Source organism: Leiobunum rupestre, chromosome 7, assembly GCF_980474605.1.
Source record: "Leiobunum rupestre chromosome 7, qqLeiRupe1.1.hap1, whole genome shotgun sequence".
Taxonomy (NCBI): Eukaryota; Metazoa; Arthropoda; class Arachnida; order Opiliones; family Sclerosomatidae; genus Leiobunum; species Leiobunum rupestre.
This window is the reverse complement of record NC_143390.1, coordinates 50,620,579-50,632,153: the sequence shown is the minus strand read 5'-3', so window position 1 is coordinate 50,632,153 and position 11,575 is coordinate 50,620,579. Positions and strand designations below refer to the sequence as shown.

General features: G+C 37.8%; 1 protein-coding gene across 1 annotated transcript; it reads right to left on the bottom strand.

The window, feature by feature from the left end:
• Positions 1 to 3,145: 3,145 nt before the first annotated feature.
• On the bottom strand, positions 3,146 to 7,517 carry LOC149936672 (ionotropic receptor coreceptor Ir25a-like). The gene is made up of 6 exons (XM_090153728.1): positions 7,494 to 7,517; positions 7,275 to 7,392; positions 5,712 to 5,801; positions 4,990 to 5,121; positions 3,535 to 3,840; positions 3,146 to 3,243 (listed from the first exon to the last, which is right to left on the bottom strand). The coding sequence occupies exons 1-6, from the start codon at positions 7,515 to 7,517 to the stop codon at positions 3,161 to 3,163; spliced, it is 753 nt and encodes a 250-aa protein (XP_090009854.1). The 3' UTR covers positions 3,146 to 3,160.
• Between the last annotated feature and the right edge of the window lie 4,058 nt (positions 7,518 to 11,575).

Sequence of the window (11,575 nt, the reverse complement as noted above, 5' to 3'; positions counted from 1 at the left end):
AGGGATAGTTAATACACCGCGGCGCTAGCTCCGAATGGGTCAATTTCTCTTTAACGACTCTCAATGAAAATGTAATCGATGTGCCGTTCAATTGGTATTAGGTTTCGAATGGGTCCCCGTGAAACTCTTATTGAGCGGAGCGAGCGTAGCTCTCTTAGCAGCGAGTTCAATGGGAAAGTTTTGTCCGTTCGTCCGTCCGTCCGTTAGTAAGTTTTAAAGGAGGGGGGGGGGCAAGATAAAGAGGCATGGTATGAGCCACGGGTTGCGAGAGAGAGAGAAAGCGAGAGGGTAGGGGGGTGCTTGACGGGGATAGGAACGGTCGTCCGTTAGTAAGTTTCAAAGGAGGGGGGCGGAAGAGAAAGAGGAATTTTATGAGCCACGGGTTGCGAGAGAGAGAGAGAGAGAGAGAGCGAGAGGGTAGAGGGGGCGCACAGCGGGGATAGGAGCGAGTTGTACGGGAACGTTTTGTAGAGAAGTGGAGGGGGTGGGGGCTCTGATAATTCGCAGAAATTTCGCAATATCTCGAAAACAGTAATTGATGAGGGGAATCCCTTCGAGGGTTTTTTTATTGAGAGATAGGGAAACTGGCAATGGTACTATAGGCAAAGTCATTGATATTATCTATATTTCCACCGATACTCGCGAGTATTTAAACGAGTTGCCACTTTGTGTGCTTGTTAATTTTCCAACATACATACTCAGGTCCGTCGTTATACAATAATCTGATACCGATCCCACCAGACACCGTTTCGTTTAAAAAGGGGGCAGCCACTTGTACTCGTAAGCAATTCCCACTGCAACTTGCTTAAGCAATCAGCATTCATCGTTCCCAGGGCTTAACACTTGAGCAAGCAGTTGTTGATCTCGGACCCAACGAATTCGCTCTCGGCATGGCATACGTTGTCGTTTCGCGCGGAAAAACATTGGATGGCATAATTTTCGATCCCAGATTTAACGTAGAACGACTTTTGAAAGTCAATAGTAAGACCGGGCTAGCTTTAAAAAAAAGAACTGGAGAGGCAGAAACTACTATGATATGAATGTCATAAAAATAAAAGTTATTACCTTAATTTCTTTAAATGTGTGTTCAATATTTGAATTATTTATATTGTCGCTAGCTCGTTCCGCTCAGGTTTTGGTCAAAAATACCCGTTGGGGTTTTGTGACGCCCTAGTTTAATTTGAACGACTCTTAATAAATCTTTTAGTCCGGCGTCGTTCGATCGGTATAGTTTAGGTTTATCTATCCATGTCATCTCCACCGCTTTGGTATGAATAAAAAGGGGATTTTTCTTTCCCTAAAATAAAATGTGACGTATTTGACTTCGAATTGCTCCCCGCGAAAAGACCATCTCTATTCAACAAAACACGATCAAAATTCAATTGAGGCAACGATCTATCGGTATTAGTTTTCACTATCTAGTCATGCCAAGGTTGCGGCGCTAATAAATATCAAAAAGAGGTTTTGTCCTCCAAATAAAATTGCTACATCAAGGTCTTCGCGAAACATCGGTTAATTTTTCTCTTGAACGTCACTAGATAAAAATGAAATTCAGAAGTCATTCCATTTGGTATTAGTTTATTATGTCTGACCATCTCAAAGCTTTAGCTCATAAGAAATTGGGCATTCGATTCACATGAAATCGTTTGGACTATATTTGTTAATGATACATTAATCGATAGGAAATAAATCAAACTCGCCGGTGCAAAATCATCGTGTTGCCCTAAAATTGGAGATTTTATGTATTTTAAAACTTTTGTTCAAGTATAGTCCGTGATTTTAGAAACGAAAAGGAAATTTAGAGCATTTTCGTTGCTCTTAACTGGGCAACATTGGGTCAGAAATTTATATACCGGTGCTCCAAGCGAATCAAAAAGCCTACTACACCGGTGGTCTCATCAGAATGCTCTACGCCAGCGTCCACAACCCGGGCAGGTGACAAATTCAGCATGGGTAGTAGTATCCTACTACTGATGGTCTCACCCTCGACGCAAGCCACTAATCCCGACAAAAGGTGCGGCAATGGGGCGTCCCGTTTCCACTTCGCGCACAGCAGTGAGATTAAGAATGGATGCTGTAGCAACTCCAGCCGACACCCTACCTACGTAGGTAATTAGTCAAACCCTTTGGAGAGAGCTCCTAAAGGGGAACGACGGGCACACAGCGGTCCACGTAACCCGGCACAGCTGGCACAGGACACCCGGTATTGCCTCAAAAGGCCGGGAAACAGGACCACAGCAGGCTACCCAATCCTCCGAGGGGGCCAGCTTGCCGGGACCCTCTCCGTTAACCTGAGCCGAAACCCAGTTTCCAACCCATGACTGAACGAAGTCGAAGGTGGAGATAGGACCTTTTGATCAGAGCTAACATCTCCCAGTGCGTCACCGCCCTTATGGGTTACCAGAGCCGGACCCCGACTCCCCGGTAAACCCACCAATTATTGCACACTCTAACCCATTATTGGCCTGACTGGGCAACAGGGGCTTATCGAATTATGGAGTACCCATTCGACTGGCCCATACAGTGGGAGAGATGAAGACATGGCGCTGCTATTTTGGACTGCGCTATCATGTTAAATCTGACTTTATTTTGAGTGTAATAAAGGATTTGATTGCGTGTGTTGTTTGTACAAAACCATCCTATAAGAAAGTTTAATATAATTTTAAATTCCTTACTTCCCGTGATTTAAATCAAATTTAAAAGTATTTCTAATCACTTTAAAAAAGGTCGAAAGTTCCGCAATCAGTTAAGTATGACCGAAGATACAAGTTTGGATCATGGCTAGTGAAAACCTGCTCGGAGAAAACGAACCTTTGTAATCAAATTAAAATTAAAACAATGGTCTGAAAAACGGTTTCACTTTATTATATCATCAAATAATTTAAATATATTAGATATTTCCGAACGTGTCTGTCTGTCTGTTTCACTATAGGCGTCCCCGCCTTCGCCTTAGAGCGCCCAAACATTGTACGGCTATTGACAATGTACAAAGGACGTGAATCCCCCAGATGTTTAAAATATTTTGATAAGTTTCTAGAATATAGAATAAATTAATAAAGTGAAATTGTAAAAAGGGCCCGCGACTATATTAGACGATTTTAGGTTTCGAAATTGATACACGTGGATTCAATTATTTTCTTGGGATGTTATACTTTGTGTCTTAGTTTCTTAAACTTTCACTGTAAGAACTATCGATCATCTCAACTAGTTGTGACTCAAATGCATTAACAGGATTTTCTACAGCTACATATTTTAAAAAGCGTATTATTACATTTTATCAATTCTGAATACAACTAACGTTTCAATATTTGCATAATATTAAATAAACGACCGAGGATACCACTGTACATGTTTCCATACTATAATAACTGTGAAATATCAGATCACCTGGACACCTTTGAGTCACCCTTCCTAAGCCACTTCCATCGGACTTACGAGACCAAGAGGGAACTCGCCTCGTGCGTTCGATGTTTAATTAATTTACCGTGCCGTAGAGATTTTTTATGTATTTTACTTATATAATTAATTACTAACCAAACGTATCGTCGTAAAGAACAGCCAAACTTTGTACGTTGATGAGTCGGACGATGCTTTTGACCACTTGACTCATGACGATATCGGGAGGCAAGAACTTGAGCAGATATTCGTTTTCCGCTGGCGATAACGGCGCTCCAGGCCAGGTCGAGTAAGTCGGCGAGACGCTGATGCTAGGGAGGGCCATCTTCCTCAGCACGGCCTTCACGTCGCCGCCCAAACGACTTGTGGCGATGTTGTCTTCACTGGTTGTGTCAATGGCCAGAGTCGGCACATTTTCCGGATTTTGGAAAATTGCTTCGCAAACTAATTAACACATTACACTTTTAACTCAATATTAAAAGTAAACGTCAACTCATTGACTCAAAAATGACGTATTAATTTTCACGTTGGTTTCCAATTTGGAGATAATCCCTCATTTGTACACCGATAACACGGGTGAGTGTAAGGAGCTGTTGGTTCGAGCGGCATGAAGGGCTGGCCACCACCCTCCTACGCTATGTAACCCGGCCACCTGTTTAAGGCATTAAACGTCACTCGATGAATTGGGCCTAAGGTATGCCTTTAGTATTAGCCTAGCTGATTATTATTATTATTAATATTAGCTAAGTTTCACTTTTGGTTACGCTAAATATGTAATCGGTGATGTCTTTAGTACAGTCAAAGCTACAGGTTTTGTAATAAGCTCTCGTTTTTCGATGGTCTTATAGCTCAGTTAAATTTACAACAGACTTTTTCCAATTATTTGCCCCTTTAACATACGCTTGCCATAAATTTATCTTGGAATCATCAAAAACTGTAACGGACTCTTAGTTTCTTTCTAAATGACCAATTGGCTAAAAACGAAATTCGAAAAAAATTACCCTAATGAAACTTATATTAATTGTCCGAAATTTGCGATGTAGAATCGTATTAATTTGAGTTCTCAATATTTCGGATTGGAATCCCTTTTCAAGCGGCAAGACAGATTGTATATTTCTTACAATTAGCCGCTTGAAAAGGGGTTCCGTTCCGAATGCTTGCGATACTTTTAAATGTTTTTAAAATAAACATTTTATGAAGAATCCGTCGATGTAAATTATTTATAATTGAATAAGTTGCGATGTAGAATTTGGACGTTCCAACAGGTGACGGCTTAACGCTATTTAAAACCCAACCACTTCATGTAGAAACTTCGCGAGCGAGAATTCATAATTCCCTCAGGAATGCAAAAATGGTCTGATAAATACGACGCCTTAAAACAGGTTGCGGAACGGACGATTGCAAATCGAAAGAGAAACCACACCGGATATTCGCTGGTTATTTTTTAGTACCAAGCCACGGGATACGTTTATTATTTTAAAAAGTATAAGTCGCTTTGCGCATTCAAGCTAAATCTATGAAGAGTCTTTAAAAGTTACTGATTCTACATAGATGTTACAATAAAAGAATTAGTAATTAATTTTATATTTTTACTTTTGGTTTCATCATAGCTTCTGTCTAGTGCGACAATTTGCAAGTTGACTTGATGACCTGAAGGCGTGGCCAGTTCTGCACTCTTGCGAACGGAAACTTTTGGAATTGAGTTTGATTCGTCAACCAACAAAACTAAAAAAAACCATAAACATTTTTAGTCTTTTTTTGGATAAAATATAAAAGCGGAGATCGAACCGGTTCGAAGATGGAGAACGAAAAGAGGGAACGTAAGAAAACTCGATAAATTATACCTGATCTCAAGCGCCATTCTCCGAAATACCGAAACTAACGTCCAAATTGACTGTAAATGGAATAAAGTTTCTCACCTATCGGGGGTCGTGGAACATTCTAAAACGTTCGCTACGATCTGATCGAGTCTAGTAGGTAACTTTCAACTATTAAAACAAAGAGTTTTTTCTCTTAGGGTAAAGTCACACATTTCTCTAAGCAATTAGTACTGTGGCTCGAACTTTTGATTACCGGATTAGCGTCTTTACAAACGTGTGAACCACCGGCACATATATAGTAGTATATTAAGTAAAACGCCGGCGTACTCTCCACATTCTTAACTACGCCACTGTTTTGACAGGATGGATATTAGCCATGCAGAGTAGGAGCGTATACTTTCATTTGAAACGCGGAAGCTTTTATCTGATTAGACTTTTGACAGCAGATTCATTATCAATAAAATGCAAATTAATCCGCTTGTATCAACGCCTCACCAACGTTAAGTGTCGCTGATTGAACAGAGCTTAGTCCAAATATAATGAAACTGAAAGTCCAAAAGGCCAATTTTCTTTTCATCTTTTTTCCTAAAATAAAAAATTTAAATAAAAATATTTAATAAATTACCCTTGTATATATTTCATGTTCTAAACAAATCATTTGTTCAATGTTAAACCTACCACGCGTTGCACTCGTCCTCCAAGAAGAATATCTACTCTCGCGTCACGGGAATAACTTTGAGAAGTTTTCTATTTATCACCTATTTTCGCTTGAGTAGCCTAATGTCAGACGCTGCTCTAAGCTGTCATTGAGGGTTCTGTTCCTTATTCCTCGATCGAGGTCCTAATTTATTTATTTATGCTAAGGGTAAATGACAATGACGAAAGATTCCCTCGGCATGAGAGGGGGGAGTAATCGCGTTGAAAGACATTTAGGGAGCCAATGCATGGTTTGTTTCCGTCAGAATAGATTTTCTTTCGCTCTAAAAAGTAGGCGTTGCCATTTTGAACCAAACATAATAGTTGTTTGTTAGAAGCAAGAAAAGTTTATTTTTACGGACAGAAATTTAACAAATATATATTTTTCAACTTCTTTGCAGGGCGCGCCCATGGGACCCCCGATTTTTAACGACTTCCTAACCAAATTCTGTGTCTCGAGGAGTAAAGGCGACAAATATTCGCCTAAATCACGCTGCGTCTACGGGACACGCATAGTACAATTCGCCTCTGCTACTTCGATTTCATAAAGTCTAAATCACCGCCAAGAAGATGGATTTCATTCAAATACAACAAACGTTGCCAACGTTAAAATGATATATTTCAAAATAAATCAATATTATAGCGGAATATTTAAATTATAAGTAATCGTTATTAACCGTATGTTTTGTTTAATAAATTCGAATAATTGAGTGACGAATTGCATTTACGTCTACTTGTTTAAAACCTTGGATCATCCCACCCAAAGGCGGAAAACGCTCTCGTAGACACCTACCAGATGAGTGTTAGGTAGTGGTGCCAAATAGCCGAATTTAACGAATCTAATGTCGATTTCAGCAAAATAGAGTCGAAGTGGTTCTAGAGTTCGTCCATCAGCACGAAATATCAATGGGAGGAATTTTTCAAAATAACCATGCTCCAGGATCACTTCTAGTTGGAGGACGTAGTGACCGGCAATGGATTATGCATTCAGTTACAACGTAAAATGTAAAATTCCAAGTAAACAAGAGTTCATCAACATAGGAGAATCCAGTAACAGACTGTTCTAACGTTTTTATTAAAAGTATTGCGGGGGGGGGGCATCGCTCTGGACACCTTTTTTATATCAAAACGCCTGGCATTTTTCATAAATTCGAGGTGATAATCTACAATAAAACACGATAGAAGTTAATAAAACTCGGCAATTACATTTTAATAGGACAGCAATGCGAATTAAAACTATAGATAAAGCGCTCGTTCCCATTCATCACGTGACTTAGATATGAAGTCTTGCTTTTCCCAAAACACGTGAATATGGTGCCGCACTATAACAATTCTAACGATTCTGTAGTCATTATCATTTACCGGTATGTTGTAACATTAGTAACGCGGTACTGTGTTCCATTTCATCCAATCTCATAAATTTAATTGATTGTTTGATTGGTTTAAATGGATGCGCATATAAAATTGGACATTGCTGTCTCTGAACCGTGAAATCAAGAAATGTTAGTGATATGCGTCGATAGGGCGAATGCGCAAGTTCATGGGTGAAAAATACTTTCCTCATATCTTGTGAAGACTTACTTTTCCCAGGTCGCCTGCAATCATATTTCCAAGCCTTATTTAAATTTTACCCTTTTATCCTAATTAGTTAAATTTAGTGACTATTTCCTTGTCGCGTGGGTTAAGTAGGCGTTCCATCAATAACTTCGCCTGCCTAGTTCTACGACAAATAAATTCCCAAATAAAAACTCACTTCGGTCGATAACTCTAGTTACAGCTTATTGTCGAGAAAGAAATATTAATACACCACCAATTGTAAATGGAACCAAATGCTAGTTGTATAACAAATAGTCCTCCCTGGGCTGAAACCATTCGGAGGTGCCATAACAATCACAAATTTTGATTGCGTTGTTAATTTAACTAAGGATGCACCGATATGGGTAGAGCCAATAATATTATGTATCATAAGTCTCATAACAGTAGTGTATATGATAAGACCATTGTAAAAGATGGTTCAGTACACCGTCATACCATTTTATTCTAAATTTTCTAGAAAAAAAGTTTGCAAGAGCATATCCGAATATGTTTCTTTTCATTTTACGTGATAGATATAATCTATCACAAATCAAATATCGTTTTTTATTTTCTTACTCGTAACCCCCGGTCTAAAAAAAGGGTATGATCTAGCTTCTGAAGTCTGACGTACGTGCCGCGGCCAATCAAATAAAATATTAACATTAGTTAGTTTATCGTGAATTGTCTTATTTTTAAATGTTTTTCTGAAAATATTTTTCCAAAAGCGCCCTCATTTTGTCATTGAGTGTAGTATAATTTTTTAATCGGCCGGGATTCGAACCCGAGCCCTCTTGTACGACAGGTGAGCGTTCTACCGCAGAACCACGGATACAGTTACGCTTCAATGAAAATTAAAAACTCTTCCGAGGAGAGGTAATGTATATTTTGGCTTGCCAACTTGTTATAATTAGCCCAAGTATTAACTGGTATTTAAACCAAAATATACCCATATCAAAAACTCTTAGTTGTGTTTAGAAATAAAAATGTTTCGTGTTAGCAGTGCTTTGTTGTCAACAGGTTTTACTTGGCCAGTGCTTTGGAAACACATAAAAATTAAAAATAACTACTTCAAATTACCTTTATGGAGATCTTACACCGAATTTCAAACGATATAGCTCACAATAAATATTTTTCCATCTATTTAGGCAAAAAGATAACTCGATTCAAACAATTTGATGACTTTAAAAATTAGGTAGACAAACTATTTTATCTGGTACATTTGATTAGGTCTTTTCACGAACGATCGTTCGTTACGAATGCGATTAATACGACTAGTAGCAAACTAAGTTCAAGAGTGACGCTAACAATTTTGAAATTGTGTTTATCTAATAAAGACAAGGCGAGTTCTGAATAAGTCAAGAGTTGTTTGTCACGCGAAAGAACAAAAATGTTTTCAAATTAACATTTATTAAACAACCAATGGAAAACGGAGCTATTGTATACGCTTAAGAATAAATAATAAATTACTGAAACATAAATGGCTATTACTACTTTAGGGCGAATTCGCTTTACGTGAGTCATACAACTGGAGTTTTGGTTGTTTAATCATGATTTTGTTGGAGTTAATATGACTAGAAGTAAATTATATACCTTACAAGATAAGTATCCTTGAATACCAACAATTTACATTTCTCGCTCGAAACAAACAAAATGAAAAATCCTTCAATAATGATCGTTTAGATATAACCAGTGATGGGCACGCTCCTCTCATTTAGAACGGTTTTTAAATTTTGGGTGAAATTGAGAGGTAAAATACTTTTTTAAAGGAGATGAAAACGGTAATGAGATAAGTTAAAATTTAGACTCTCAAAAAAGAGCGAAAAGAGAGGAGCGAAAATGTTACCACTCAAAAAAGAGCGAAAAGAGAGGAGCTAAATTGTTACCGCTCAAAAAAGAGCGAAAAGAGAGTAGATTAAATGTTACCACTCAAAAAAGAATGAAAGATAGTAGCTTAAATGTTACCGCTCAAAAAAGAGCGAAAAGAGGGGATCTAAAATGTTACCGCTCAAAAAAGAGCGAAAAGAGTGGATCGAAAATGTTACCGCTCAAAAAAGAGCGAAAAGAGAGTATTAAATGTTACCGCTCAAAAAAGAGCGAAAAGAGAGTATATTAAATGTTACCGCTCAAAAAAGAGCGAAAAGAGAGTATATTAAATGTTAACGCTCAAAAAAGAATGAAAGATAGTAGCTTAAATGTTACCGCTCAAAAAAGAGCGAAAAGAGAGGATCGAAAATGTTACCGCTCAAAAAAGAGCGAAAAGAGTGGATCGAAAATGTTACCGCTCAAAAAAGAGCGAAAAGAGTGGATCGAAAATGTTACCGCTCAAAAAAGAGCGAAAAGAGTGGATCGAAAATGTTACCGCTCAAAAAAGAGCGAAAAGAGAGGAGCTAAATTGTTACCGCTCAAAAAGAGCGAAAAGAGAGTAGATTAAATGTTACCGCTCAAAAAAGAGTGAAAGATAGTAGCTAAAATGTTTCCGCTCAAAAAAGAGCTAAAAGACTGGAGCAAAAATGTTACCGCTCAAAAGAGAGTCAAAAGAGAGGAGCAAAAATGTTACCGCTCGAAAAAGAAAGAAGCGAAAATTTTCACGCTCAATATTTCGGGATCGTAAGCGGACATCACAAGAGCAAACGCGAGCGGTGCGCGAGCTGAGCGGTTCTTTAACAAAAGTGACCATGACTGGATATAACTGGAATCAAGACGCATCCAGTTTGGATCCAATAATGTGGAATAAAGTTGAATGTCATTTATTTGGAAATTTTTGATCAAAATCGATTTTTAATGTACCCGATCTTAGGCATAATTTGGAATCAAATTCGATCCACCATTTTCCTTACGGAAAAATCTCTAGTCAGTGAAAATTTTACATCTTGAGCGCTTACTTTTAAAACCGTCTTGTAGGATTTCTTGGTAGATCGTTACCTTCGAAATTTGGGAATGATAACTTTTAAAACTTCTCTAAAAAGATCTATATTATAGGCTCTTGATATAACATAGCTTCATAAATTATAAAGGGCACGAAGCCAACTCGCAATTACATGAAAAATGGTTTGTTGCAAACGTTGTGTTTACGTCGGTTAAAAACCTTTTAGGAGAAAAATTAAACGTAAACCGTACTAATAGCTTTTCCTGATTTGTTATGCAAAAAGGCAAACATTTATCTCTCACACTCATTTTCTTTCCAAGTTCCAAACGGAAAAATAATGTCTGATAACGCTTTAAAACTTAAGCCAAAACAGTTTGGATTTAGTTTTGTTCCAAAATGTGGGCATTGCCATGACCAGCCACGCTGCAGTCACGCTTGTTCAATAGTGGACAGTATATATTTTGCGGCACCCAGGTTTTGGCGCAAAACAAAATCAATAAATTTACCTATCAAAAGACTTAAATTAATATAGTAGTATTTAATATTAGAACAATTATGTAAATGGTAGAGCTCGAAACGTATATTGTAGCAATTCCTCAAATTTATTTTAAAATTCATCCTTTACCTATGGTGCAAAGACGAAACTAAGTGAGCGTGATAACACGTATGGCAACAAATGAAAGTTAAGATAAATTAAATTAAAATAAACAAATGAAAGTTACATTTGTGTTGTAATCATTTTTTACTTACATTTTACCCATTAAAAACCGAAACTAAACAAGGATGTCACGGCCCTCACATTTACCTATATTTAAATTTTAATCGTTGGTAAACGCTGGTCGCATAGATGCTTTTCAAATTTGGATACTCATATCTTGATGAAGTAATGCTAAAATGAAAACGTCGTCGATATTTTCTCTGGCGTAAATATCTATCTTTTCCTTCAAAATCATTTTGGAATTTTTATTTCCAAATTTTCAAAAGAGGGGATAAACTTTTGCCCTTTCAGGCCGCTGTCAATTTGAAAAAATGGTGCGCAATCCTTTCGTTTATAATAATAATAATAATAATCAGCGAGGCTAATACCCAAGGCACTAAAATGTTCTTATTAAAGGGTATTCTTAACCCAGGTGACTAAATGGCGGGTGACCGGAGCTGTACGCTTGATTCAACCATTAGTATGGAACTTTCAACAACAGTTGAGTGTGGCTTTGATTAAATG

Excerpts from the sequence above, each read along its gene's own strand:
- LOC149936672 (XM_090153728.1), bottom strand. The coding sequence starts at position 7,517 with ATGATTGCAGGCGACCTGGGAAAA. Across the intron at positions 3,841-4,989 it reads AAGCTATGATGAAACCAAAA|TTTGCGAAGCAATTTTCCAA; the intron begins GTAAAAATATAA and ends TGTGTTAATTAG. Across the intron at positions 3,244-3,534 it reads TCTTTACGACGATACGTTTG|CTGTAGAAAATCCTGTTAAT; the intron begins GTTAGTAATTAA and ends TAAAATATGTAG.